General features: G+C 43.6%; 1 protein-coding gene across 9 annotated transcripts; it reads right to left on the reverse strand.

Annotated features, from left to right (window-relative positions):
- Positions 1-458: 458 nt before the first annotated feature.
- Positions 459-25,440, reverse strand: ZBTB1 (zinc finger and BTB domain containing 1). Of its 9 annotated transcripts, none has more exons than XM_083839098.1 (3): positions 24,806-25,117; positions 13,638-15,377; positions 459-2,815 (listed from the first exon to the last, which is right to left on the reverse strand). In XM_083839098.1, the coding sequence occupies exons 2-3, from the start codon at positions 15,355-15,357 to the stop codon at positions 2,805-2,807; spliced, it is 1,731 nt and encodes a 576-aa protein (XP_083695224.1). In that variant the 5' UTR covers positions 15,358-15,377; positions 24,806-25,117; the 3' UTR covers positions 459-2,804. The 9 variants fall into 9 exon arrangements, with proteins under 9 accessions (XP_083695224.1, XP_083695221.1, XP_083695223.1 ...); XM_083839095.1 differs by having other exon boundaries at positions 13,466-15,377; positions 24,806-25,116; XM_083839097.1 differs by lacking the exon at positions 24,806-25,117 and adding an exon at positions 24,594-24,738 and having other exon boundaries at positions 13,466-15,377.
- Positions 25,441-25,443: the final 3 nt, after the last annotated feature.

Below are 25,443 nucleotides of genomic sequence, written 5' to 3' on the forward strand. Positions count from 1 at the left end.
TCTATCCTCAAAGGCAATGTTTTCTAGACATTCACATTGCTTTCTCTTGCATTCTCTGCATGTGACCTGTATATATATATTTTTTTTCCAAGTTCCATAATCAAAACTGGAGACATTGGTAGCTCACACCCTAGTAGTTCTGAAGGAGCAGATTATGCTACAGTTTATACATCAAAATTTTCACGTTTACTTGCAACAGCGTAATGTTGCAGAGTCATTTTTGGAATTTGATCCAAAATAACACACATTCTTTTCAATGGAAATTAAGCAGCTCTTCCTTAACTTACACTGCTAATGATTCCAACTTGCAGTTGTTCCTATTAAATAACACCTTATGTTTTCAGATCATACCTGCACCTTGCCAAAATTATTTTGAATTCTAATGTTATCTTCTAGTACACTTAAAGACTAAATCTGCTTGGTCTTGTTTGAAGATAATAAAACAATACTGTATCTTAGGGGTGGTTAATAAATGAAAACAGAGAATTTTATGTAGAACAGCTATGAATGGCATTAAACATACTGTAATTATTGGCTGTAACTATAAAGCTGAACAAATGATGTCTTAAACAAGGAAAATGGTATACTGTAAACACAGGAAAGACCAATACTTCATACTCACAGGTCGATATCATTTGATCAATCTCTCTGATTCACTTAAATGCTTAGTGTGAAGAATTCTGGTGATAATTCAACTACAACAGTGCTATGGATTGCATGTATTTTTTCATTCCTGTGATTGATTTTTACTCATCTCGGTTTTCAACACTGTCACTCTTATCAGGTGAATGGGCAAAATGCAGGAGCAGATGAAGCAGGTGGTAACTGGAACTTCACCCTGTTGCTGCGACTGTTATGAACTTAGGTATAAGATGGAATTAAATAAAAATAATAAGCAGACTTGTAAGAACATTTTATTTAAGATACTGTATCAAAGCACAGATTAAGCTTTAAAGGTGATGAAAACTAACCTGGAATGTCTTCACTGGTAGTTTAAATAGGCTACAAATAATTGCTAAGTTACAGAACAGTAACAGCCTGTTCTAGATGTCCTATGCTTAAGGATAAAAAAAGAAGAAGAAAAAAAAAAAAAGGAAAAAGAAAAAGCAATATTTGTCTCAATCCTTCCGGGCCTATCTTTAGGTGATGTTATAAACATAGGTCCCTTCTCTCCTCTGCTTAGTGGTGGTCCTACTGCAAGGGTGCTTCCTGTTCTCTATGGAAAGGATATCAGATTTTCTGTTAGAGTTCACAGCTGTGCTGAGCCTTCTCCCTGAGGACTCCCCAGTGGTATCTTGCATGTTCTAGATATTCACTGTCCTCCCCGTTGCTCTAGCACCACAACTGGGACAGAAGGGTCAGCGTTCCACTATTGTACTGAAGGCTTTTAAAATTCCTGTTTAAGATGTTTTTTGTTAATACTGCTGATAACTTAAACACCTAAATGCTGAAATGTCTGGGGCTTCGTAATCAGATTAAGCAACCACATTCAAAGATATCTGAACATCTTTTCTTGCATTTGTATAGCAACTTTATAAACTCAAAAAGAGTAAAGCAAGCACAGACATATGCCCTATACAAGCTGCAATACAGACAATATTGTACACACTTCATAACAACAGTAATGAAAATAATGCTGATTATAAATAAAATTGTAGACAGACTTATTGAGATAACAGTTGTACTGAACAATGAAACATCCTTTTATAGTCATGAGTAGAATTAGTAAGATGCATAACTACAGCAGAATATAGATCAGCATGTTTAGTCTGCTTACATGTCTCAAACTGTCGTTTGGAGGAGCAAAAAAAAAATTTAATATTTTTTAAGCCATTCTGGCCCTAATTTGAAACATTCGCTGCCTTGTTTTGTTTTGTTTGCCTGTTTGTTTTCCATAAATTTGGCTGGAAATACTAGTGTTCCTACAATACTCAAATCTGAACACGAATGCCTGATTTTCTTCTTCAAACCAGCTTTTGCAAGGCTTAGATCCAGAACATTGTGCACACTGTGCCCTGTGAAGGTTATTTCACGTTTACTCATCTCCTTGTTGGTCACAATTTTTCACCATTCTTGTAATAAGACCAGAGCACCATTTCTTTACTCTCCACATACAAGCACTGAGCTCCAGGGAAGGTCCTCTTCAGCTTGCAAATGATGATCATGGCAGCAAGGGGAATCTGGTCAGCTGGATCTTTCTCAACATCCTGGCCTTCCTCAGGGGCCCTTTGTGCTCAGTTTTTAAGTTTTTTTTTTGACCTTGTAGTTCAGACTAAAACATTTTTTCTCTCTTCTAACACTTGATAGTTTAGCATTGTAACTGTCTGAAAATGCGTAAGTTTTAGTTCGTGAGTATATACTTTTAATGTTTAAGCTAAGAAGTCTAAACAGCTTTTGACAGAAATTCTAATAAGCCGCGTTTCGTATAAGCAGTGCTGCAGCATAAGAATAGCAAATTCTGCAAGCTCATTTCAGTGCAGCCCTCAATACCTGGCATCTGTCTCTTTTGACTGTCTGCTCCATGAAAGAGACTTCAAATTTGTTTTTGACAGGTGTAAGTAATAGTCACAAGGAAGTAATTTTTGTAACACAGAGAAGAGTCCAAAACAACTTTTACTGAATGTTCTAATTTGACTGCTTTGGTGCCTTTTGCGACTGCTGCAGTATGTCAAAAAAGCAAAGGTGGTGCCAATGCAGATCTGGCACACGTGGTTCTGAGTTTTTATGAAATCTTTTGCCGACCAGTTCTTCCTCATGTCTTCTTCAAACCTGGTTCTCTCAGTTGTTCAGAAGCTTAGAAGTCCCTATTTCACTACTGCCATGCAGAAAAGAAATGCAAGAAAAATATTAAAAGTCAGAAGCCCACACTCTAGTACTATATTTGCTAGCATGATGTGGTCCCTCCCACCTCACTGTGGTGTGGTTTTGCTCTAAATACCATCCTTCAGTTATATTCAGAGCACCCACCACAGTAGGGAACTCTGTTTAAAAGCCATATGGTTCCTTCTCTTCAATCCCTACCCCACCAAAACACGACTTAACCTTAAACAATGTTCTGATCTTGTTTCAGAAATTTTCGTTTGTTTGTTTCCTTCTCCTTTGCTTTTCATTTTCAAAACAAGTAAAGATTTTCTGAAGAAAAACTTCAATTCCTAAGCCTCCCAGAGGTTATTTTTGCTGCTGTATGTGTAACTTTCCAGCAGTGGTTTACGGCTTGGCTTAGTGGATGCTTGAAAAGTTACATGAGTATTATTTCCCTTCAGCCTACGCTTCTCATAGCTTGGAACACCCACCGCTCTGGAACACATCTTACTGCTTCATATTTGCCTCTTCATTCATTTTCATTGCTTTTACTTGCCTCGTTCAGGGATGACTATTACGTATTTACTCAACCTCCCCAGTATTATTATTTTGGGTTAAATGCAGCTAAATGATATAAATATTTGCAATTCCTGTGATATTTTTGGACCACACTAATTTATGACACATGTGAGCAGCTTTGTATCCGATATGAACAGTCAAGAAATTGGAAACACGTGGATGTAACTCTTAAAGACAATCCTCTGGGGTTTTTTTCTTGGTATCAACTGACTTCTTTCTCTGGGTAGGTAAATCACGTTGTACAAAGTATACGATTGTCCCACTTTCACATAACCACCGGCTAATTAACACCTGACGTTCTAAGTGCACGATGACAGCACTGGACCCAGTGGTTGCATCTAAACTGCAGAGCAGGACGGGCTTCAAGGCTGCACGGGAAGCCAGGTTTATCAGCACTGCATACCTGCCAGAGCATCCCGAAGGCTGAATTTCCTGGCACACCTCTGTGCAAACTGCTAGCTTCCACAGGCTGCTGGTTCTGGCAGCAAGTACGAGTATAGTCAATGCCGCTACCCACTACACGCTTTGAATCTCGGGGGGAATTCGTTGGACTGGTGCTGTTATCTCAGAGTGGCTCTTATGCAACTAGCTCGAAGGTCAGGAAACGCATTTTTTTGTTTATAAATTAACAAAGGAGAAAAAATATTGTAATTACGATATGCATACGAACATTATTTTTACCCAGGCAATATCAATGCTTAATATCAACGTTTATTAAGATGCTGGCCTACATTTTCCAGTCAAAGATCCCTGTTACTTGCAGATCACACACAAGTCATGCGGCATGACTGAGCTTCTTTACACCACCACCCTCGAATACACCAACTGTGCTGTGTGGGACCACCCCTGAGTGTGGGAAGGTGGGTTGCCTGTGAATATTAAATTACATTTTTCCAATAAGACTGCAAAAATACTGTTAATTAGTGCCAACTGTGGTCGTGTGGTGTATGTACAGAGCTATGAATACCAAAGCACTGCTGGCATTAGTGATAGCTTGTAGCCCACAGTGGTACATTAGAGGTAAAATGTTGTGCCCTCCTCCCAGACTCTAAAATCTTCTAGCTACCCTAAAAACAGAAGTTGTTTTAGGAATACACAGAGGATCTTCTACACTCTTCACATATTAAACTCCGCTAAACTGCAGAAATAGTCTGCCTTTTAAGTAGAAATGTGCATGTTTTAAGTTAGCCACCAGATGGAGCTCATACCTCCCATCGCACAAGTCCATGAACATCTGCAAAGTTAACACACTGCATAGATGTTACAAAGGATGCAGTTTTTTCCACTTCATAAAAGTCAGAGGAAGTCTGTGATTAGCTGGATGTTTACAAATAAAAGGGGGATCTGGAGATAGATCAAAGATAACTCTCCAGATTTGGCATGATACCAGGTTCCTGTACTACTAGCATCTGCATGGGTTTCACTGTTAGATTAAGTGGTTGAACTCGGCCTATCTCATCACATACCAATAATGCTTTTTTAATGCTTAGCATATTTATTAGAAATCTGAATATTCAGCCAACTAAGGACCTGAAGAAGAAAGAAAAAAAATAAGCCACCACCACCCCAACTAACAATATCCTCCTGGCTCCATTTAAAACAGAAGCATCTACAGGGTTCTTCCTCACCCCGCTTTCTTTAACGTAAAGGGGATCAGGAAGGGAAGATAAGCCCTGTTCTAAAATCCGAAGGATGTAGTACTTCAAGCTCAGTAAAAAGGAGCAGTAGCTCTCAAAGCCTGCTCTCTAATAATCTAAGTTAGACAGCCCATTCATACACGGTATGTTTTTTGCTGAGTAGTCTATAGCTCATCGAGGATCTCAGCGATTTTGGCACAGCCATAGCGAGTGGGGAGGAAAGCTGATCTGAGATAAAAGGTTGTGGTATATGAAAGACACTGAGTTAATGTACATGTGTTTTAAGGGACATCTTTGTTTTGACTCTGTGTAACAAACCAACATAGTTTGTGAGGTCTAGAAGGCCACAGACTATTTCTACTTTTATAGTAGTGCGCTGTTTGAAACTAGTATTTTTATTTGGGGTCCAAGCCACACTGAACTCAATTAAATAAACATTCTACAAAGAAAAAGGCCTTTGAACTATTTAACTGTTTGTTTGCACAGCAAAATAAAGCAGAAAGAACTGCAATAATTACTGTGAGATTTCTTGTGTCTTAACGCATTTTTCAGTTTTTAAGTTACTGTTCATCAGGAACTGTCTCTTGTGGCAGAATGACAACGTTAGCATCAGCCAGTGAAAGTTATGTGAAACACAACCTCACCTGAAAGCAGACTAGGTGGGGCTTACCCTCATACGTCCAGGCACCCAGACCGTAAATGGTGCTGGGCTTTACAGCACATGTACGCGTACAAAAAAAATAGGTTTAATCTATCTGATAGCAATGCAGCTCAGAGATCTGAGCTCTCTCCTGGGCTGTGGGAGGTACTAAGAGGTCCCAGGGACACTACCCTATATTTCCTCCTACAATACTACTGTATCTTTCCTTCTCCTGAAGGAAGGATATTCTAGATTTCATCTCAAAATACTTCTCCTTTGTATAAGTAATTAAATAACCAATGGCTAGAAACCAGAATCTCAGCAGGTTGTTAGTTGGAACTCTCTCATGGGATGTAGAAACCCTGTAGGCAGGGACAGAAGAGAAGCACCGTCTTTCACACCCCGAGTAAGTGCTCTAACAATGACTTTTACAAAAGAAAGGAGCGTGGCAGACACCACAGGCATGGTATATCTATTGCCAAAACCAAAATTAATCTATGATATTCAGAACCCCCTATTTTTAGTCAATGTATTGGTATTCCCACAAACCTTCATGGTCTTGTGTTTTGTTTTGTTTTCCATGGAGAGAGCATCACATTATTTTTCCTAACCGTTTTCTGGGGACTCAGAAGCAGATGCTCCACTGGTAACCATCCCCAATGTAGTGGGGGGACAGTTACCTAAAAACGGAGAGAATAGGTATCGCTGAGTCACCAACTTGCACTACTTTTATCATTTATTTTTTAAAGCAGTAGGTTCAAATGAACATGTAAGAAAAAGGCAAAATTTCAGGCCTTGTCTTCACAAACAGAAAAGCTGAAAGGATGACTCTAACATAGCAACCTTGTAATGGGAGAAAGTGAACAAGCCCAAGGGAAGGGCTGATTTTTGCATCTGTCATGCTGGCAACACTACTGCTGCAGAGACCTTGGCAATGCATTGAAATTGATGGCACTTTGCCTTACAGACAGGTTAGGAAACCAAGGATTTACAGATAGCCCTGGATTTCCCAGTGGATTTCTGACAGTCCACCCAGCTTCCAGGATTTTGAGACCTTTGAGGAATGCTCTCTTCTCATCCCCTCTCAGGAGTCTTGGGATGTCTATGGAACCACAAGGCATACTTGTCTGAGATCATCTCATTTACAATATATATATATATACACACACACACACAAAATCTCATTGATGCAAATCACAGTTTGAGTAAAAACAACACCAGCATCAAGACTTAGTCATTGAGAGGGAAGTTCTTGAACAGCTCTGAACAGGCTCAATTTTTTTTTTCTCCCACAGGAAATGCTAGAAACAGCATTGTTTTTGTGGTTGTAGTTGCAGGAAGATCTACTATAGTTTTAATATGCCAGAAGGCATAGGAAAGGATTCAACTTTTTTGTTTTTTCTGAATGGTAAAAGTTAAAGTTGTACTTTTTAATTCATCATGAGACAGATGTGTATTTTAGAAAACAATTATTAATATGGGGCACAAGACCATACTGCGCAACAGAGGTATCCCTCTGACTTACAAGAAAATCAGAGATACTGGACACTTCTGAAATTCTAGGTTCTTGGGATGAGGCGTGGCAGGCTAGCTATGTGAAACAAAGGGGCAGTTAAAATCTGGTCTTTGTTTGCCCTTCTTATAATTTCAGTATGTTCCCTTACATACACTAATCTGAAACTTTAAAAATACATTTTCAACTACTTATTAATAGGAAATGTATACTGGAAACAGCTTCTCTAAAAGCATGATGCCCAATATTGACTTCAATTAAAAAGATAGAAGACATTTGAGGACAAAAATGACCCAAAGAAAGATCTGACAGCATCTCTCCTGTTAAGCTGGCAGTGGTCCTTGTAGCACACAAGAAGGAACACGGGCTGTTTGTTTCAGGGCTGAACATTTATAGTCATGACAAGCTGACTCCTGAGTCATGCGGTCGGTTGCCCTGTATCAAATTAGGATTTGTCTTTCTTCATGAAAACATAAAATCACAGTTAGTTCCAGAATTGTAAAGTAACTGTAAAAAGTGGCAGAAGAGATAATTTATAAAACGTGTCCTGGTTTTTTGGCATCTTACACCTTCAAAAACTCAGCCTACTAACTTGTCTCAAGAGCACACTGCACAGGAATTTTTTAGGAGGTATTTTGAAAGTTGGATGGTAATGCAGAAAACTGGTTTATAGCCACTGAGAACTACAGAAATGTCAGCTTTTAAAAACATGTTCCTAATTTCTAGCCCTCGGCAGACTTTTATAAAGTCAAATTAGTCATGCTCCATCTTTTAAGTCGGTGACAAGCTTCAAACCAATTGAGAATATTTGATTTTTAACTCTTTCAGACCAGGAAGCACCTAAAATTCAGAAGCAGGCACACTGGGATATGAACAGATACTGCCAGCATCTCCTTAGCTTTAAAAGGAATTACCCCAATCTCTCAACATTAGACCAAACCAGACAACTGTCTCCCATTATCACAAGATACAGAAAAGCGCGGCAGCATGAGAGCAGGGTCCAGCTGCAGCCGGAGGGCACAAAGAGCAGAGGAAGGTGGGAGCAGTTCCTGGTGCTTGGCTGGCCAAGGGGCCCAGCTCATTCCTGGCCTCGGGCCCGGGCCAACCGCACTAACCCAGCGCGGAGCGCTACGTCGTCTATTTCAAGAAAGACGAAGAAAGCTCCAGAGCATATTTGAGGGGTGAGCTGAACGCAGGAAGGTTTCCAATCCTCATAAAGAGGGCAGATAGCATAGATGTGTCTCATCTGCATGCAAGAGGCTGGGCTGCCTTTTTTCCTTATCAGGAAATAGGAGATGAGTTAAGAGTGCAGCTTCCACGAAGATGCTGGGGGGAGACAGAGACTTAGTTAAGCTCCAGCCACACTGCGAGTTCTGCGCCATAGATCGTGTAAGCAAACAAGCCCCCTCCCTGCCACTCGTTTCTCCCCTCGTGCCACCCCTTCTGTTGTGCTCGCACAAGGCTTGAGACAGAGGCGGAGAGGAAAGCGTAATGGGGAACCGGTCCAGCCAAAAAAAAATCCCCACAGGGAAAAAACCAAAAAAAGTCCATTGTCTACACAGCTCATTGTTAAGCGACATAGACACATGCTCTATGGCAATGGAGAAGGTGGCACGCAAGGGTATGAGAGCTGAAACTAGGGGGGAGGAGGAAGGGGCCTGCCAGTGCCCGGGCTGGCACTGCCAGCAGGAACTAACTTGTATCCTCAGCAATAGCTGAGATGCTCACGATGTTTTTAGCACTACTGTGTTCAAATACAGTAGTGTACTCAAAGTATTCACTTTTCTGTATCTTTTTTCTATTGTATAACAATATTTGTTATACATTCTCCAAAACAGTAGTCTTCAGAACAGTGTCTTCAGCTCTGAATAAAAATATGCTGAACTGTATTTTCTCCATTAACTATGTTAAATAAAGTCCCCTAGCAGAAGTATAAATTCTTACAATTCTGTGATATTCTAATCTATTCAAATCAAGGTTTCTCCATGGACCTACTAGCTACAAATATTATTCTACACAAATGTAAATACTCTTTGAATTAGCAAGTTGCCAATAAGCATTTACAAGTATTTTACAAGTGTGTATACATGTATGTGTATTAAACATCCTCTAATATGAATAAGAAGCTTGGCAGCTTATGTTATATCCAAGGTCTTTATGAATTCCCTTTAAGTTTCAGTAAATCCTGAAATCTAAGAGCTATGCAAGCTGCTAATAAATTATTTTTCAGGGTTGCAACCCACCCCACTGCCAAAATGAGGAAAATAACAGAAAAGAGAGAAAACCTCTAGAAATAAGAATAGCAAATCACTTTAAAATATAAGACATAACAACCAGCAAGCCCTTGTTCCTTTCTGGCTATGCTCTGTCCAATGTGATACATTCACATGTCCACACTCAAGGACCCTTAAGTGCTTTAAGGGTTCTACACTCTGACACTCCACATGGTTCCTTTGCATCCCCTTCCTGCACTATGTTAACATGACTGAGAAGTACAAATTTGTTAGAGGAAACAGAACTCTAAATGAAGTATTTTTGCTTCCCCTTCATTATCTTTCAAGTAACAGTAAGACTTCTAGGATATTGTTACTGCAATTGTTTTTTCAGGTCTGCTTTCATTCTGTCTACACAGTGAGTGATTTTTCTCACAGCAGAAGGGCTGAAACACATCACTTCACTTTCCTGTGGACATTATTCCATTCTGGGGAGAACACCCCTGTCGCCAGGAGCAAACACCTGCCGGTGAGCTTGGCACCCACCCCTTCTCCCTGTTCAGGGCACCTAAGGTCCTCCTGGCACTCCAGACATTTTCTTCAATAGTCCAATGCTGTTCCTCTGCATACCTTCACATGTCACCATAAACGTTCTCCCCATCTATTTGGGAGCAAGGCTGTCTTGTTTTTGCCTTATTACTTTTGATTTGTTCTCATATACTGCCCAATCACTTTTTGGGCTATTTCAGTCACTCTTTTTTTCCTCTGCTTGCATACAAGTAGATCTCCTCTAAGCTTCCCTGCACTGCAATTCATGCTCTTTTTGAGCCTCAATCTAGGCATTCATACGTGTGAACTCCAAGGCACTGTTTTTGTTTCATAAGAAAAGGAAAAAACATCAATTCAAGTTCAGTAGGAAAGTTTTAACAAACTTTCCTTTGAAAGGATAGTACAACACAACTTATATTTGAAAAACAAAGGTATTTCAGAGTGTTTGTAGAGTTAGATATTACAAAAATATTCGCAATTCCTAGATTTAACTTCTGTAATTGACATTCTACCCAAATTAGGAAGTTGGGTTTGTTTGTTGGGTTTTTATTGTAGTTGTTGTTGAAGTATTTTTGGGTCAAGTTCAGATTTTAAAGAAGGGCTCTTGACCCTGAGCAGGAGTGTCCACAAATTACCGTTAGACTTCCCCTGTATTCTGGAACGATCTTTTAGTTTGCACAAGTCACCTCCTCCTTTTCAACAAGATCCTTAATCTGCTCTTTGCTGCGCCGCTGCAGCCCTTCCAGCACAGGGCCTGGCCGTCCTTAGCATACGATCCACACTATGAGTTTGTGCCGTCGTGAGCTAATCATACAGGCCAATAGCTCTCCCAGCCAAGCTGAGTCATACTCACTTTGGTCTCACAGGCATCTACAGGACATTTTATCCACCCACTCCTCCAGGCTCCCCCTCCATGCCACCTTTGGGATGTTTTCCCCTCTGCTTGCCACTGTACGACTAACTGCTGAGCCCTTCCAGACTTTGCCAGTCCCTCCTCTCCCACCGAGCCTTCCCACTCCTGCAGCTCACCCCGTACCACAAGGCTCCTCTGTCAACTCCCGTAGCACCTTCCAGCTCTCCCTCACTTCCCTCAGCTGCTTTTCCCGGTTCAGCCATATCTTTAGAAAGAACCTGTACGTCAGAGAAATTTTGTGTGTACCGCATTAGGCCCCCAACCCTCCTACAGCACTTGACTGACTGCTTTGTCTCTCAGATGATCATTACAGACAGTTAAATATTTTAATATCCTGCTAATCACCTGCTTGCCACTGATCCATAGCTACAATTGTTATAAGTGGCTATTTTAATTCTTATACACTGAGCTTCAGTCCAGCTTAGAAGCGTGGAACAAATCCCAGGAAAAGAGAAGCTCGGAATTATTTGAAACGCTGGAGTGCATTAACATCAGCAGTGTTTTCAGTCCCAGTGCTATTCAGGACTTGGTTGGCTTCAGATCTGTACAAGAAATGGCAAGATTGAGCAGTCACAGCAAAAATGCAAAAGGCCTACGCTGCAACTGAAGCAGCGTCCTGGGAGCCAGCTGCGAGCTCCGGGCTGCGGCCTGGTGGCTGGGCCCGTCGCCATCACCGTGCCTTAGGAGAAATGCTCATTAAACACCCGAGAGAAATTCTGATGCACACTTAAAACTGAGTAAATGCAAGACGATTGATACTCAGTTATAGTAGAGATTCTGAACTGTATTAGTTTCTCTGAATAGTCTAACATTAAAGCTGGATACCCCTCCTAATCTCCAAGAAACAACTCTGACAGCAACACGAGCATGGAAGCCCTGGACTAGGCCATCAGCTCCTGCTCTCAGCCCCAGCACTGACACACAAGGTGGTCAAAATCGCTTTCTTCTCTCCATGGTTCAGTGGGAGATAGTACTATTACCCTCTTCGATAAAGTGAGATCTGCTGGGAGAAAGTCCAGGTAGCCTTTCTTTTGTAACAGTTTTCTCTACCATTTCATATTACGATCCTATTCCCCCACAATTAAAAACCATGCACTTAATATTTAGACAGCTGATGCCTAAGAGTTAAAGTTGGTTGCTCTCTCAAAGGCCAAACTGCCTCACTGAATCATTGCCAGCTGATACTTAGTAGGATTTTTAAATTCAACTGAATTAAGAAACAAGCTACACAGATTGGGCTATACTAGAATCAAAAAGAAATCTTAAAAGGCATTAAATGTCTTTGCATTTATTAAGCAAACTCTGCAGTCTTTTCTTGTTATATTCTCATTGAAAAACAGAACATTCAGAAAATTTCATGAAAACAAGAAACAAAAAAAATCTAAGATAAACATGAGCCACGCTCCCCCTTCCCGCCCAAGCAATGGGACTATCTTCATGCCCATCCCACTTAACTTCCCAACAAAAGCAGCAAGGCACCCATGTACAGCTAGGCTGAGAAATGCAGTCTTCAATGCACATCACAATTCCACATTCCTAGCAATCCACCATAGCCAGTCTTCCCTTGTATATTACGATAAGCAGGTTATATAGACCCACGTGGGTACAGATAGACAACGCAAGGTCAACGTCAGTTGTACAGCAGAAGTGCCCGTTACAGTTCTGCTAGGATTTCAAGTCTGGAAAATGACCACTCTGCAGGGAACTCCTCAGTTATCACAAGTCATCAACTCCCTTTCGCTTTGCGCACGCCAGTCCAACTCTGCAAGGTTTAACTGAGCCTATGCGCTCTGACCACTGGGATGCAAATTTCAACAAAGCCAAGAAGCAGAGGATCAGGACAGCCAGCTCTGCCCTTACAGCAGGGTCAGAGAGCAAAGGATTATTTCTTGTCGTTGTTTTTTTCATTTTGAAAATTAATTTGGGGAGCATGAACAATTATGCTCTTGCATGTTAATCACTGTGATCTAAAATTTTCACATGAAGAAACAACACATGGAAATATTGAAGCACTCATCTTATGGACATGGATCCGAGAACTGTTTAATAGCAGTCAGTGAAGGGGTAACATTGTGCTTTTAATCTACAGTTTAAAAATAATGATTTGTATATCTACTTAGTAAAACAACAAAATTAAGAACAGAAACTGGTATTAGGAAACAGTGAAAATGTAATAATTAAACACATGATGCTTTTCAAAGCTATATACTTAATGAGCCTAAATAGACACCTATGATTAAGAGGGTCTTAAAAAAAATAATAAAAAAGACTTATTTTCAAATTTTTTTTTTTAATAATTTTTGTCTACTATACTGTATGCCTTGCTTTGGTGTTCTCTCTGCTGCCAACTTAATGCTTTAACAGTATGGTTACGCTTATGTTCTTTTCAAATGCTTGGCATTATAGTGGGATCTCATATCTTTTCTCAAATTAAATTTTGCTCCACATACTCCACATGTATACAGATGAACATCCATGTGCTGCTCCAGTTGCTCATTATTTGGGAATATCTGAAAGCAGACCTGGCATATAGTCTCTCCAGCTGATAAGTGAGATATCATATGCCGTACATGGTCATGTTTTCTGAAGTTTCCTTGATCACAAATGGAACAGACATACCTGGCCATTCCTTTGTGCATATCATTGTGGAGCCGCAACTGGCGCTCTCTTAAGAACTGCTTCCCACATGTCTGACAAACAAACTGTTTTTCCTTGGTATGAACAGTATAGTGTTCCCTCAAGTGACAACGCTGATAAAATCCTTTCCCACAAAGATTGCAGAAATGCTTACGTCTGTGATCTCTCTCATTCTCTTCCATCATGGAATTCTTGAACAGATCTTGCTCTAGGCAGTTTGACATATGTTCAACCACTAGGTTTTCAGTTTCAAAACGCTGACCGCAATTAGGACATCGGAAAGGACAGGCAGAATGCTTATATAACTGTTTTTTTTGAAGGCTGTTCATTTGGAAATGACTGTCCCTGAAGTCCTCTAGCATCTCTGCAAACATCATGTCCCTTATTTCCGACTGCTCCTCAGGGTTTTCTTCCAAGTCCATTTTTTCCTCAGAATTTCTGATACCATTCATGGTCAGATCCTGGGGTTCTCCACAGGTCTGTGCATGATCTTGTAACTGTTTGCCTTTGACCAGTATTTGACCACACTTGCCACAGGCACATATATTTTCTATGTGTTTGGATAAATAATGAGAGGACAAATCTTCCTCGGTGATTGTTAGCCCACAAAGTTCACAGGGAGCGTTCTCCACGTCTTCCTGTACTGAAGGAGCTTTCCTGTTAAGGTGCCGTGGACTCTGTAAACACTTTCTCTCATCGTCATCCATGGATAAACGGGGTTTTAAAGTCTTCCGAGCATTTCTTTTCTCTCTGATCTCTTCCTCAACATAGTACCTGTAAAGCGGCTCTTCCTGATCATCATCTAGGTCATCGTTGTCAGAAGACTCATTGCAGTCTTTATCTGTCACTTTAATAATATTAAAATCTTTCAGCTCGTCTGCAGGACTGTCCTCTGGTTCCATCTTGATAATAATCCTCTTCCTCTCAGAGGCTCTACTTCCTTCTTCACCTGAGGTCTCTGACGCAACCGTGCTGCTTTTCCTACTTGTAACGTTGGACACAGGAGACGAAGAATCGTCAGCAGCTTGGCTCGAGTCCCCTTTGTATTTTTCTGTTTGCATAGAAATTATTTTGGAAGTAGAGTCCTTTTCATTAAAGTCTAGTTTTTCAGCACCGTAGTACCTGGCACTTTGGTACGAATGCCTGTTAGTGCACGTTAACACGTGCTCATCCAGTAACTTTTCACAGCTAAAACTAAACCCACAGCTGTCACAGGTGAAGCTTCTTCCAAAACGGCGCGAGTGGGACACACGCTCTTTTGTGTGAGAGAATTTGGAGGTGGTGCTTTTTTTGCAGACATCAAACAGTTGTTCGGGGAAACTGCCTAGCTGCAAAGCTTCTTCATCGGGCTCTTTGTTATGGGATGTATTGACTGTTGAACTTGGCGGCTCCATGCCCCACCTGTTTGCTTCGCTGCCATTTCTAGTGAGCGTGTCTTCATACATTCTCACGCCAAATATCATTTTACTATTCTGGGTGCTAGAAGCAGAAGATGAGCACTTTAAACTAGATGAGTCTGTATCCTGTATATCTTCTAGACACTCAGGTACATTATACAGCTGTAAATAGTTCATGGCCACTTTAAATTGCTCAAAATTAGCAGGGGCTGTCATAATTTTTCCTAAATACATGAACTGTAAAATAAGATCAAAGCATTCAGCACTAATCTTCATGTTGCTTAGATTCAGCTGGGCTGTAGTGTGTTGGTGGTTCATAAAAAACATCCTAAAATAGGAGCTGCATGCAGCAAGGACTGCCTTATGTGCTTGAAAATAAATATCATCAATAGCAATACAGCAGTCACACAGAAAACCCCACTCTCTTTGGTTGTTTAGCTGCTGAAGGACATAGTTGCTGTGGCTGGTTCTTGCCATCTTGTACTTCGATTATAGCCCTGCATAGAGAAGAAGACATCTGTTAAACCATGAGCACAAAAAGCAGAATGTATTTAAATGCAGGGACGAACTGCCATCTCTTTCCTCTCCCGATCTTCCTATTCTCACACTGTTTGTGGTATAATTTCCTGTCTGGAGATCTTTGCTGGTAACTATTGTTGATGCCAGTGAAAACATCCATAATTCCACGTTCTCACCACTAGACTTACAAGACTAGCAAACTAATAAACATAACCACCACACATGTCAGTCAGAGCAACGCTGCTAGAATATAAATTAGCAAATATATCTCAAAGTCCTCCAGCCAAGATTTTCAGATATGAATTCTGGATGCAGAACTTCAAAAACTTCATAGGGCAGACTTCTGTAAGATGGCCCCAGGACAACAGCTATACGAGGTAAGCCGACTGTAAGAAACCACCTGTTCAGTCTCAACTTGCCTTTTTCACCTGTCAGTCCAAGGGACATATGATGCAACGCATTACTGGAAACCAGGCTGGGCTCAAACTGGTCTTTCCCTCCCCATTAAAAGGCGGCTGAGAAGAGACACCAGCGCAATACCCACACTGGCTTCATCTGCACACTGTTTGCTCTTTAGGGCAGCCCAGGGATCTTCTCAACCTTATCTGCGAGGCATCTTGCAAACCAGGAACTGTAAAACTGAAGCGGGTTCTCAGAAGCGCGGGGCTGGCTAGGCCCCGCAGGCCCGCTGCTGACGGTCACTAGGCTGGCTGTGCGGCAGCACGGGGACGGCACAGGGGCAGGAAGTGGTGCACGCCGTGCCTCCAGCTCCTCTCAGAACCGCTCTTTCAGAGCAGTATAATACAGCCAAAACATTTAGATTGGAGACCGGACAAAGTAAAAAAAAAAAAAACTCAGCTAATGGAGAACTGTAAAGGCCAGCAAGCCAGAGATGGAGCCTCTGAGAGATGAAGCCTCAATGAGGAACTGCGAACACTTGAGGGAAAGTTCTGTGAGTGCTAAAAGCTGGTTTAAATGAAAGGACTAACTGGTCTTAAACAGAAAAGAGGAAGAAAACGCGCTGTTTTATGTTAACACAAACATCCAGAAGAAATATATTGCACACAGGAGGTGCGCATTCAATTTACAGAAGATAAACTGTAACCAAGTAAGGCCAAATTCAATGGCTAGTCACTACTGACTTTGGAAAAACCGATACACAAAATCAGTAATAAATACACAGAGAGCAGGGTGGGACAGATTGAGAAAGCAAAAAAGTATAAAGAATACCCTAACTGAAAAGAAAAACGTAAAACAATAATGAGCACTCTTAACATCTTGAAAGATTATTGCAAGCAATAGAAATAACTGCAAGAGATTTGTATACACAAAGTACAGGCTAGCAAACAATATAAATCAATCCATGCATTTCATTGAGTCATAAACTGAAGTTTAATATGTTACTGTTATTTCAACTGTTCAACATTTAAACAAAATACACGCAAAAACGCTCCCTGGTTTCTTCTTATTCCCTCCCCATCATCTCCCTGACAGCTTACAACTCCCAGAGGCTGCAAAATGAGCAGAGAAATTAAATTCCACAATTAGCATTGAATTCACAAATCAGAGGTGTTGCCTGGGATGTTAAGTAGCAGACCTAATGTTTGTCACTGCTCTCCTTCATTCCATGAAGCACTGCCACGGAAGAAATGCATTCACGCTCTCTAGATGAGGAAAGGCTCACGCCTGGCCAGCAATATTCCCTGCTGCCACTTCTACCGCAGCACTCATGGATCGCTGCCAGCAGAAGACTGTCTGGCAACAGGAACCTTAAGATCTGGGTTGCAGTACACTGATGAAGAGCACCTGAATGACAGCTGCTCCTCTCCCCTCAACCCAGTCCTCCAATCCCAAAACTCAAGGTAAGCACCCTGCCATAACAATTCTCTGACCAGTTTGGCCCACTGACATCCACTACAGAAATGCAACTTGTAACATTAAATTCCTTTGATGGTTTTCTCACTAACTAGCAAAAGGGTGGCTGTAAAAGTAGAATCTCTGAAACAACTTCACGTCTTTTCTACAGAAATTTGATTACTGCCTAAGTCACTGGGTAACTTCAGTTATTACTGCGAAAAAAAAAAAAGCTCTCAACATCAAGAACTATCAAAGGGCACTTCATTCTTCCAAGTGCTAAGGTGTTTTGTATTTGAAGTAATTCATTACATACTTAATACTTGATGAAGTATGCTTTATTATATTCAAGAACAGCAGCTGCATAATGACAAAGAACTGACTTCAACCTCCATATTATGAGACTGACCACCAACAAGAGACAGCGAGAAGATGCAGCCTAAGACACCACTAGCCTCTAGGTATGAATTGCCATCAAGACAAGAAAAGGCTCAGGACTGCTAGAGGAACAACGTGTTTTAATCTCCTCGTCCTCATAAAGTTGCAAGTTTAAACTTCTCACTTAAATTTGAGAGGTTTTGTGCACTATAAGTATTCCACTGTGTTTTGCAACAAAAAAAGTAGTGCAGGTAGCAAGCCTGTACCAAGAAGTTCACAAATATCTGCACACACCTGCAAAGAGAGGCATTGCAAAACAGTGGGAGTGATCCAGCAGTCACTGGAGCGATGGCACAGACTCGACTTCTCTAAGTTTCTTTCTTCTGTGAAAAAGGTGAAAGGTATCTCCTCTTTTGACAGGGGAACTATTGCAGAGCTTTCAGCACTTAAGTCCTGATATGCAAAAACAACCCTTTGGCAATGCCTGTCTCCTACCACCGCTCTGTAAGAAACCAGCCTGAGCATGAGTTTGCTTGATCAGAACAGCAAGGTGTTCAGGTGTGTACACAGCCTCTATCACTGTAGTACTATATGTAGGTATTAAAATAGAGAGCGTTTGAAGTTATCTATGTTAATGAAAGTACTGGCAGACTTCCTCTGGATGCTGTATTAACCTGCTGTATGTAACTATATATTTACAGCTGCCAACACTTCCCACTACGAGAGCCTGTGTTGGTCTATTTAAAACTTCAGCACATCTCAACCAGCAAAGGCAGAACTTTCATTGTGAATTGCCTGCTTTGGCTTTTTTTTTGCCAGAAAATTTCAGCTGAAACGGTTACAAAAAATGAGGTTAAGAAAAAGTTTTGTATATCTAAATTACTACTCTTTAAAATTCAAAAAAGTTTCTCTTTCAAAATCTTTAAATAGAGACTTCACACCGGAGAAAGCAGCATGTCTTGGACAAGTTCTTTGTCACAATACAAAACTCTACCTGAATTTAGCCAAACTAGAAGCTTAGAGGGGAAGAAGGGGGAAAAGATGGTAGAAACGATAAATTTGTTCACACTTCAGACAGTTGTGAGTTACTAAGATGTCAGATTATAGCCTTGCTGAAAACATTTCATCCTCAGGTAGCTCCTTTGTATACGGGGGCCTGCTGGAACCATCCCACCCAGAGCAAGGACACCCTTTTGCTGCTGCGTCTCACCTCCACAATGCCACAAACTGGCAGCAGGGCTTGCTGCAGTTTGCTCCCCACCACGACTCTCCACTGGGTTTTAGAATCCCACCTGGCAGCCATAAGGGAAAGATACCTGGTTTTGGTTGAGGAGAGCCAGGGCAAGGAGCAGGTTTAGTGAAACTGCTTGGAAATTGGGAACTATAAGGAAGCGAGGGGAAAGAGTGAGGGTGAAGCCCTGGGAGTAGGGAGGGCAGGGTGAGACAGGCTGGGAGGGAAATGCTGAGCTGAGAGAAGGGGATTAGGAACAGCAGTGGGAGGAAAAGATGGTGCAATGAGGATCTAAATGGGGGAGGGAAGCTGCTTGGGCAAGAGACTGGGAAGAGCCAAATAGGTAGGGTGGGGGGGGATATGCTTATGCAGGGGAACAGACAGGAAATTATCATCGCATGCACCCGTTCAGAGCTGAAATTCAACCCTGGATTCCTGATTCTGCTGTTCCTTTGCCACCTGCAATTATCACAGGTTTGCTGACAAGCTCCCTCCCAATCAAGAGCAAGCACTGAGAAAGTCATTTATTATTTTATTTTAATTGCTAAAATGTCAGGGATCTGCATTTATCACCCACATGAATGATTCGATGCTGAAAACTATTTTTCTAGTTTTCTCTGGAAAGAAAGCAGGCATTAGAATAAAAACACATCTTTTTTAAAGGAAAGCCAAGGTTTCAAAGTTAAGCGCATACACAAGAAATGAGATAATTAAGCTGAATTCCAATGCAGTATTAATTCAGTAGCCTTTTATGTATATATTGTAGTCTTCCAGCCTTCCCCTCACCAAAGGTTCCTTTCCTTACTCAGCACACCCAGGGATCTGTCCAGGGATAGATCCAAGCAGCAGCGCTCTTCGTGCAACACCACAAGATCCCTGCTCATTTGGCATAGGATTTGGAGGATGTGAAGCGAATGAAAATGGGGGAAGAGGAGAATCTCGCGACAAAGAACACCGCTTTGGAGAACAGCACCCCAGCTCTCTCAGTGGCAGGACAAGTCGTGCTAACCTCCCTCCCCCCAGCCTTTGGTAAGCCTGGCATGTATTTTTTTGGACGCCCAACTTCTTCACACAAGGAAAAACGATCATCAACAGCTGATACCAACTGGAGCTACCCTCTGTGTATTAAACACTAAGTATCTTGGAAAATTAAAGCTCTAGGCATGTGAGTTTGCCCATCCAAGATTTGTGGGTTTGATCCTCTCTGACTCCGTTTCCTATTTCAAAAAGAGGAGAAGCGCGACCACTTGCCTGACTAGCACACTGCATTTGTGAAGCACCCAAATACTGCAGTCACAAGGATCGCAGCGAAGTCCACGAGGAACCTAAGCATCTCCATCTTCAGCAACAATTGATTTGTGCAGTCAGCACAGCAATAGGCCTCGCCGTGAGCAATGCTGAACGATGCAAGAAGTGTTCTGAAAAAATACACTAGAAAAGAATCTGATACAAAAGCAAAAAGCGTAGGTATTTTAGTCAGGTAATTTCAGTCTGATCTTCAAACTCACAGTCTCCATAGCCGTCTTATATTTCCAGTAAATGTTTAAATTTACACTGCAAGGGTTTGATTCAAGTTGTTTGTATGCTATCAGGTTTTTTTCTTCTTTTTGAGTCACCACTCAGGTACAATTACAACTCAGATGTTATCAAGAACGAGGTGAATTGCACCACTACGCTAACCAAATATGTTGTTTAGAAGTCTAGAGCCAGAAAGAACAGGCATTTACTAGAGCTCCATACTTTGTCATTTCCTCAAGTTCAAAATTTTTGCTTTAGTTTTAAAAGATTTCAGAAAAAGTCCTCAAGCTTTTCCTTTCCAAACCTTTTAGAGACACTGGTAAAGTTCTTTTGCTAACTTCTCCGTTTTTAAAAAAGAAGTACCACAAGGTTCACGATTTAGGAGCCTCTCGGCTCCTAAAATTAGTAGGTGGTTTTCAAAACCCAGCATTTCCACTGCTGAGCAGGCAAAAACAGAGTGCTTACACGCTTAGTTGCTGGCTGCTTTTCTTTGGAAACCAAGAGCGGGCTGGACAAAAGTATAATAAATGAGTGGAGAATTCGGTGCTAATAGAAAATGAGGCTGAAAAAACCTCAAGAACACAACGCCCAGTTATCCAAAGAAACAGGAGCGTGGGCAGCAGAAAGCAAATTCCACATCCCATTCTCACAACGCATCTCGCTCTGATGCAGGTTGCCAAGAACTCTCCTCTCCAAAGTTAAATTATTTTGCCTCCATGGGTCAGATCCACCAAAGAATCCAGATTCCTAGCTGGCAGCATCTAGATGCTCCGGAGAAAATCCTACATGACAAGTCCAAGCTCTGCATACGATGCCTGAGAAAACTGCGCACTCAGCTAGTGCACTGACCATGGATGTAGTGGTCAAATAGCAAGGATTTTATCTAGACATTATCAAGAGGGAGCCACCGAGGTTGCTCCAGCACTGTAGAGTCCAAGAAAGTGCTCAGCTTACCCAAAACTTGCAAAAAAAAAAAAGCAGGAGCCAGGTGACCCCATTCACCTCAACAGCAGGTATGGGTAAGCTATAGTTTGTGTTGTAAGAGTAGGCTACACAATCATGAATTAACAGTGATGGGAATTCCACATACTGCCAATGAAAATCTAATTAAGCTCCATTATTCGGACTATGAAGGACTGACAGTATAATTTATCCTCCCATGGTCCTTCCAATCAGCTGCCTTCAGGCATGCTAGTTGTGAAGCTGCTCGAGACGATGTAGATACTCATCTGCATACACATCCTGATGGCTGAATCAACTAATTTGAAACAGCCTCGTTGCCAATGCATAGAAACAATTTTCAGCTGATACCTGGGCTTGACCTGAACCAGGGAAAGCTAAGATGCTCCAGCCCCCAAGTGAGAGCCGTCAGAGCCATTTGCTCTGTCTGTGCACAGAGCTCTCCATTGATTCAGCATCCACGTGCACAAATGAGAAACAGCCGTGGAAAGTTAACAAGTTACAATTCTCAGCTGCTAACCCAGAATCAGTTAAGGTGCATTACACATTCATAGGTAAGAACACTCCTCAAAAGATAGGGAATAAAACATCAGGAAAACATGAGTGGCCAAATGAAGAAAACAGCAACTTTTGGAGCTTTAGTTCAAACTACCTCAACTTCAACTTTAGAACTGGTCTATGAAGTAAGAAGTATTACAGAGAGCTTTGTGCAGTCTTTTAAAGTAACTTGCTAGCCACAAAAGATTACTCTACAAGTTCAGAGTCATCATTTATCTGACACCTCTGCAGTTGTAAGAAGTGGTCAGGCAAAGTGGTAATGACATGTTTATAAGATTTGTGGAAAAACATCCTGACACCAGATTTAAGCCTTGCAGCTGAACGATGAGTCTTCCTACCTGGCCTCTCCAACTCACCCCCTTATAACTTCAAGAGGCATCTTAGTGGTTTCTGGTCATCTCCTGAGACCCTCAAAGATAAGCACACCTTCCAGAAAAGCATCTTTGGCTAAATGCAAGCTGTGCTCCAGTGTGAACAGGTAGGGTACGCATGAATGAAGCGGAGTAACTTATGACACACGGGTCAGACTACATATTTCTTTGACGCTTTCCTGTCCTAGCTGCTTCAAAATTTACTTGCAGCACATAACAAAAAAATAAGCTGCTAAGATCTCCAATAAATGAGGCAGGCTTACGATGGAAAAAAAGGCAACTGCTAGCTAACTCTAGAGAGTTTTGCAATGGCAAAACATGCACAAAGAAAAAATTGCCAGACAAATTTGAGGATATAAATGGTCTTCATGCAAATTATGTCAGCTGTTGTGCCCACATACTGTGTCTGCAGCAGAACTCTGTGTGTGGTGGTGTTTACCATGCCTAAGCAGAGGCAGGGAAGATAACCCAACTGCTGGGAAACCACTAGTCAAGCTTTTTAAAAAACGCACACTGTTTCTCACACTATGTGCATGCAAGGTTCGGAATAACCCTAGAGAGAGGGCTAGCTGAAACCACCGAGGGGAAGGACTCCAGGACTTTTAATCAGGAAACTTTCATTATCTCAGGTCTGAGCAGCTTTCTTTTTCCCCATACAGCAGATAAGTAGCTACTAAGGCTTTGTCCACCCCAGATTTTCAGAGCTTTCCACCATCAGCAACAATGGAAATCTGTGAATAAAGCAATTAACCTCACACACGCAAGCAAGAAAGCATCTAAAACCCCAAGTCACTCCCTGATACGAGTACTCTCATCACGATCACTGCAAATCCCCATGCCAGTGACAATGCTGGCCGATTCTGATGAAGAAAAGCCTCGTGCCAGCAGAGCTGAAGCATCTGTTAAGTCTGCGATGTTGCCCCACACAACTCCAAGCTTTCTGGCTGGGTGGAAAAGGGGCTTTCCACTTCTCCTCCTAGCTCCTCGAGCTGCACCACCTCACGTGTTTGCTCCCTAAACCCTCCTGCAGCCGTCCCTCACCCATCCAAACACCCAGGCGTATCCCAGAGCGGACCGAAGCGACTTCTTGTTACTCCTCAGGTTTTCTGGCCGGTCCCCCAGAAATCACTCCTCAATCTCACCAACTCAGTGCCTGGGAAAGCCTCTGCCCGCACTGCAACGGGGTGCGTTTGGCCAGTTTTCTCCGTGGCCATATGGTTTCAACGCCTCTCCCCCGCTCGCCACGCGAGCTCCAGCTCTAATTCGGTAAGAACGAGAAGCCCACGGCCCCCCTGCTCACGACTGCCGTGTGGGTTTTTCCAAGAGCTGTAATGAGGAATGTTAAACAAACACCTTTAATTAAAGGAATGTTTGTTTAATGTAATTAAATGCCTACAGAACACAAGACTGCTTTAGCCCCAGAGAGTTTTGCAGCATGCGCTGTACCTTGCGAGCGCGTAGCGCGGGGGGAATAACACGAGCAGACGATACAATCTGGCAGTAAACATCCCAATGCTCGGCAGCATCCAACCCGTGCTATCCCTCTATCCATGCCTACGTGTCAGGAGGAGCAGGCGCTCGCTATCAGCCGACAGACGGGCCAAACTTCGGATGCGAGTTACGAGAGAGGAATAAAAACCCAGCCCCAAACCCCCGGCGTTTTCAGTCCCGGTTCCTTCGCTCCTTTCGCTACCTTTCTATCCAAGGAGGAGAGAGGAGTCCTTTGAGGAACGAGCCTTTCAGCACCGCTCCCCGAGCAACAGAGGGCTTGTTTTTTGCGACTGAGCTATTCCTTCCTTCCCCGCCGCCTCCAGAGCGAGCCCGAGCGGTGCCAGCCCGGGGTGAAACCCAAGTCTCCCGCCTGGCAGGGTGGAGCATTCCCTTCGGGCTCCAGCTCCCCTCCGGTTTTTCACCGAACTACCGCAACTCGCTCCAAGTTTGGCTTTTAAAAAAAAAAAAAAAATCTTTAAAAAAAAAATCTTAAAAAAAAAAATAGAATAAAGGGAAAAATAAATAAATAGCTCGGAAGGCTTGAGGCACAAGGCGCTGCGAGCACGGCGCGTTGCACATCCGACGTGACCCCAACCCCCCCCCCCCCCGCAGAGCGATCGCAGCAGCGCCCAGCCTCGGCACCTCCCCGGGCCCCCGCAGCCCCCCGCCCGCTTCCGCAGCACCGAGCCGCGCCGCGCCGTGCCGAGCCGTGCCACAGCCGAGCCGGGGCAGGCCGCCCGCCCAGCGCAAGGTCACCGCGGCGGCTGCTGGCCGAGAGCCGTGCCGAGCCGTGCCCAACCGAGCCGAGCCGTGCCGAGCCGAGCCCCCCCTACCTCGCAGCGCCGCTCCCCCCGCCCCACTATGGCGGGCCGTGCCGGGCCATGCCGCGCCGGGCCACGCCGGCCGCCCGGCACTTCCCACCTCCCGCCGGCGGCGGAGCTGCGGCCGCCGCGCTGCCTGCCTGCCTGCCTTCCTCCCCTTCCTCCTCCTCATCCTCCTCCTCCTTCCCCCAACCCCGACAACGCCGGGCCGGGGGCCCGCTTACCCGCGGGGCGAGGCGGCGGCGGCGGCCGAAGGGGAGCTACCCCTCCTGCTGCTGCTGCTCCCACTGCTAGTACTAGCGCTGGTAGTGCTGCTGGCAGCGCTGCTGCTGCAACAAAGGACTTCCGCCCCGCCGCGCCTGCTGCTGCCGCAGCGCCGGCTCCGCCGCGACCGCACGGGGCCGGACCCCTCCCTCCCTCCCCTCGGCCCCGCCGCCGCCAGCGCTGCTGCGCCGCCGCCGACAGCGCCGGGGCCCGGCGGGCGGCTCCCTGCCGCGCTGCCCTCTCCTCCCATGCCGCCGGGGATGCTGCGGCCGGGGGCGCCCCCTCCCCATGTGCCGCAAGCCTCGCCCCCTCCTCCCCCCTCCTCCTCCTCCTCCTCCTCCTCCTCCCCTCGCATGAGGCGTCCTCCCGCCCCGCAGCCCCCCCCCCCGGCCCCAAGGGCAGAGCTGGGGGATGTCTCCACGCCGTGTCCCCATCCCACGTTGTCCCGTCCCTCACCCCGCAGGATGCCCAAGCTTCGCCCCCGCTTCCCCCTCCCAGGACGAGCCGCGAGGTCCCCGGGGGATGGCCCATGTGGGCGGCCGGAGATGGGGTCGGGCAGCCGCGGCCTCCTCCTGCGTGGGGCAGCTTCGTTACGAGG

The sequence above is a fragment of the Anser anser genome (genome assembly GCF_964211835.1).
Source record: "Anser anser genome assembly, chromosome: 5".
Classification (NCBI taxonomy): domain Eukaryota; kingdom Metazoa; phylum Chordata; class Aves; order Anseriformes; family Anatidae; genus Anser; species Anser anser.

What these genes read in the sequence shown, in the direction of transcription:
- ZBTB1 (XM_083839091.1), bottom strand. Translation starts at nt 15,357, where the DNA reads ATGGCAAGAACCAGCCACAGCAACTATGTCCTTCAGCAGCTAAACAAC.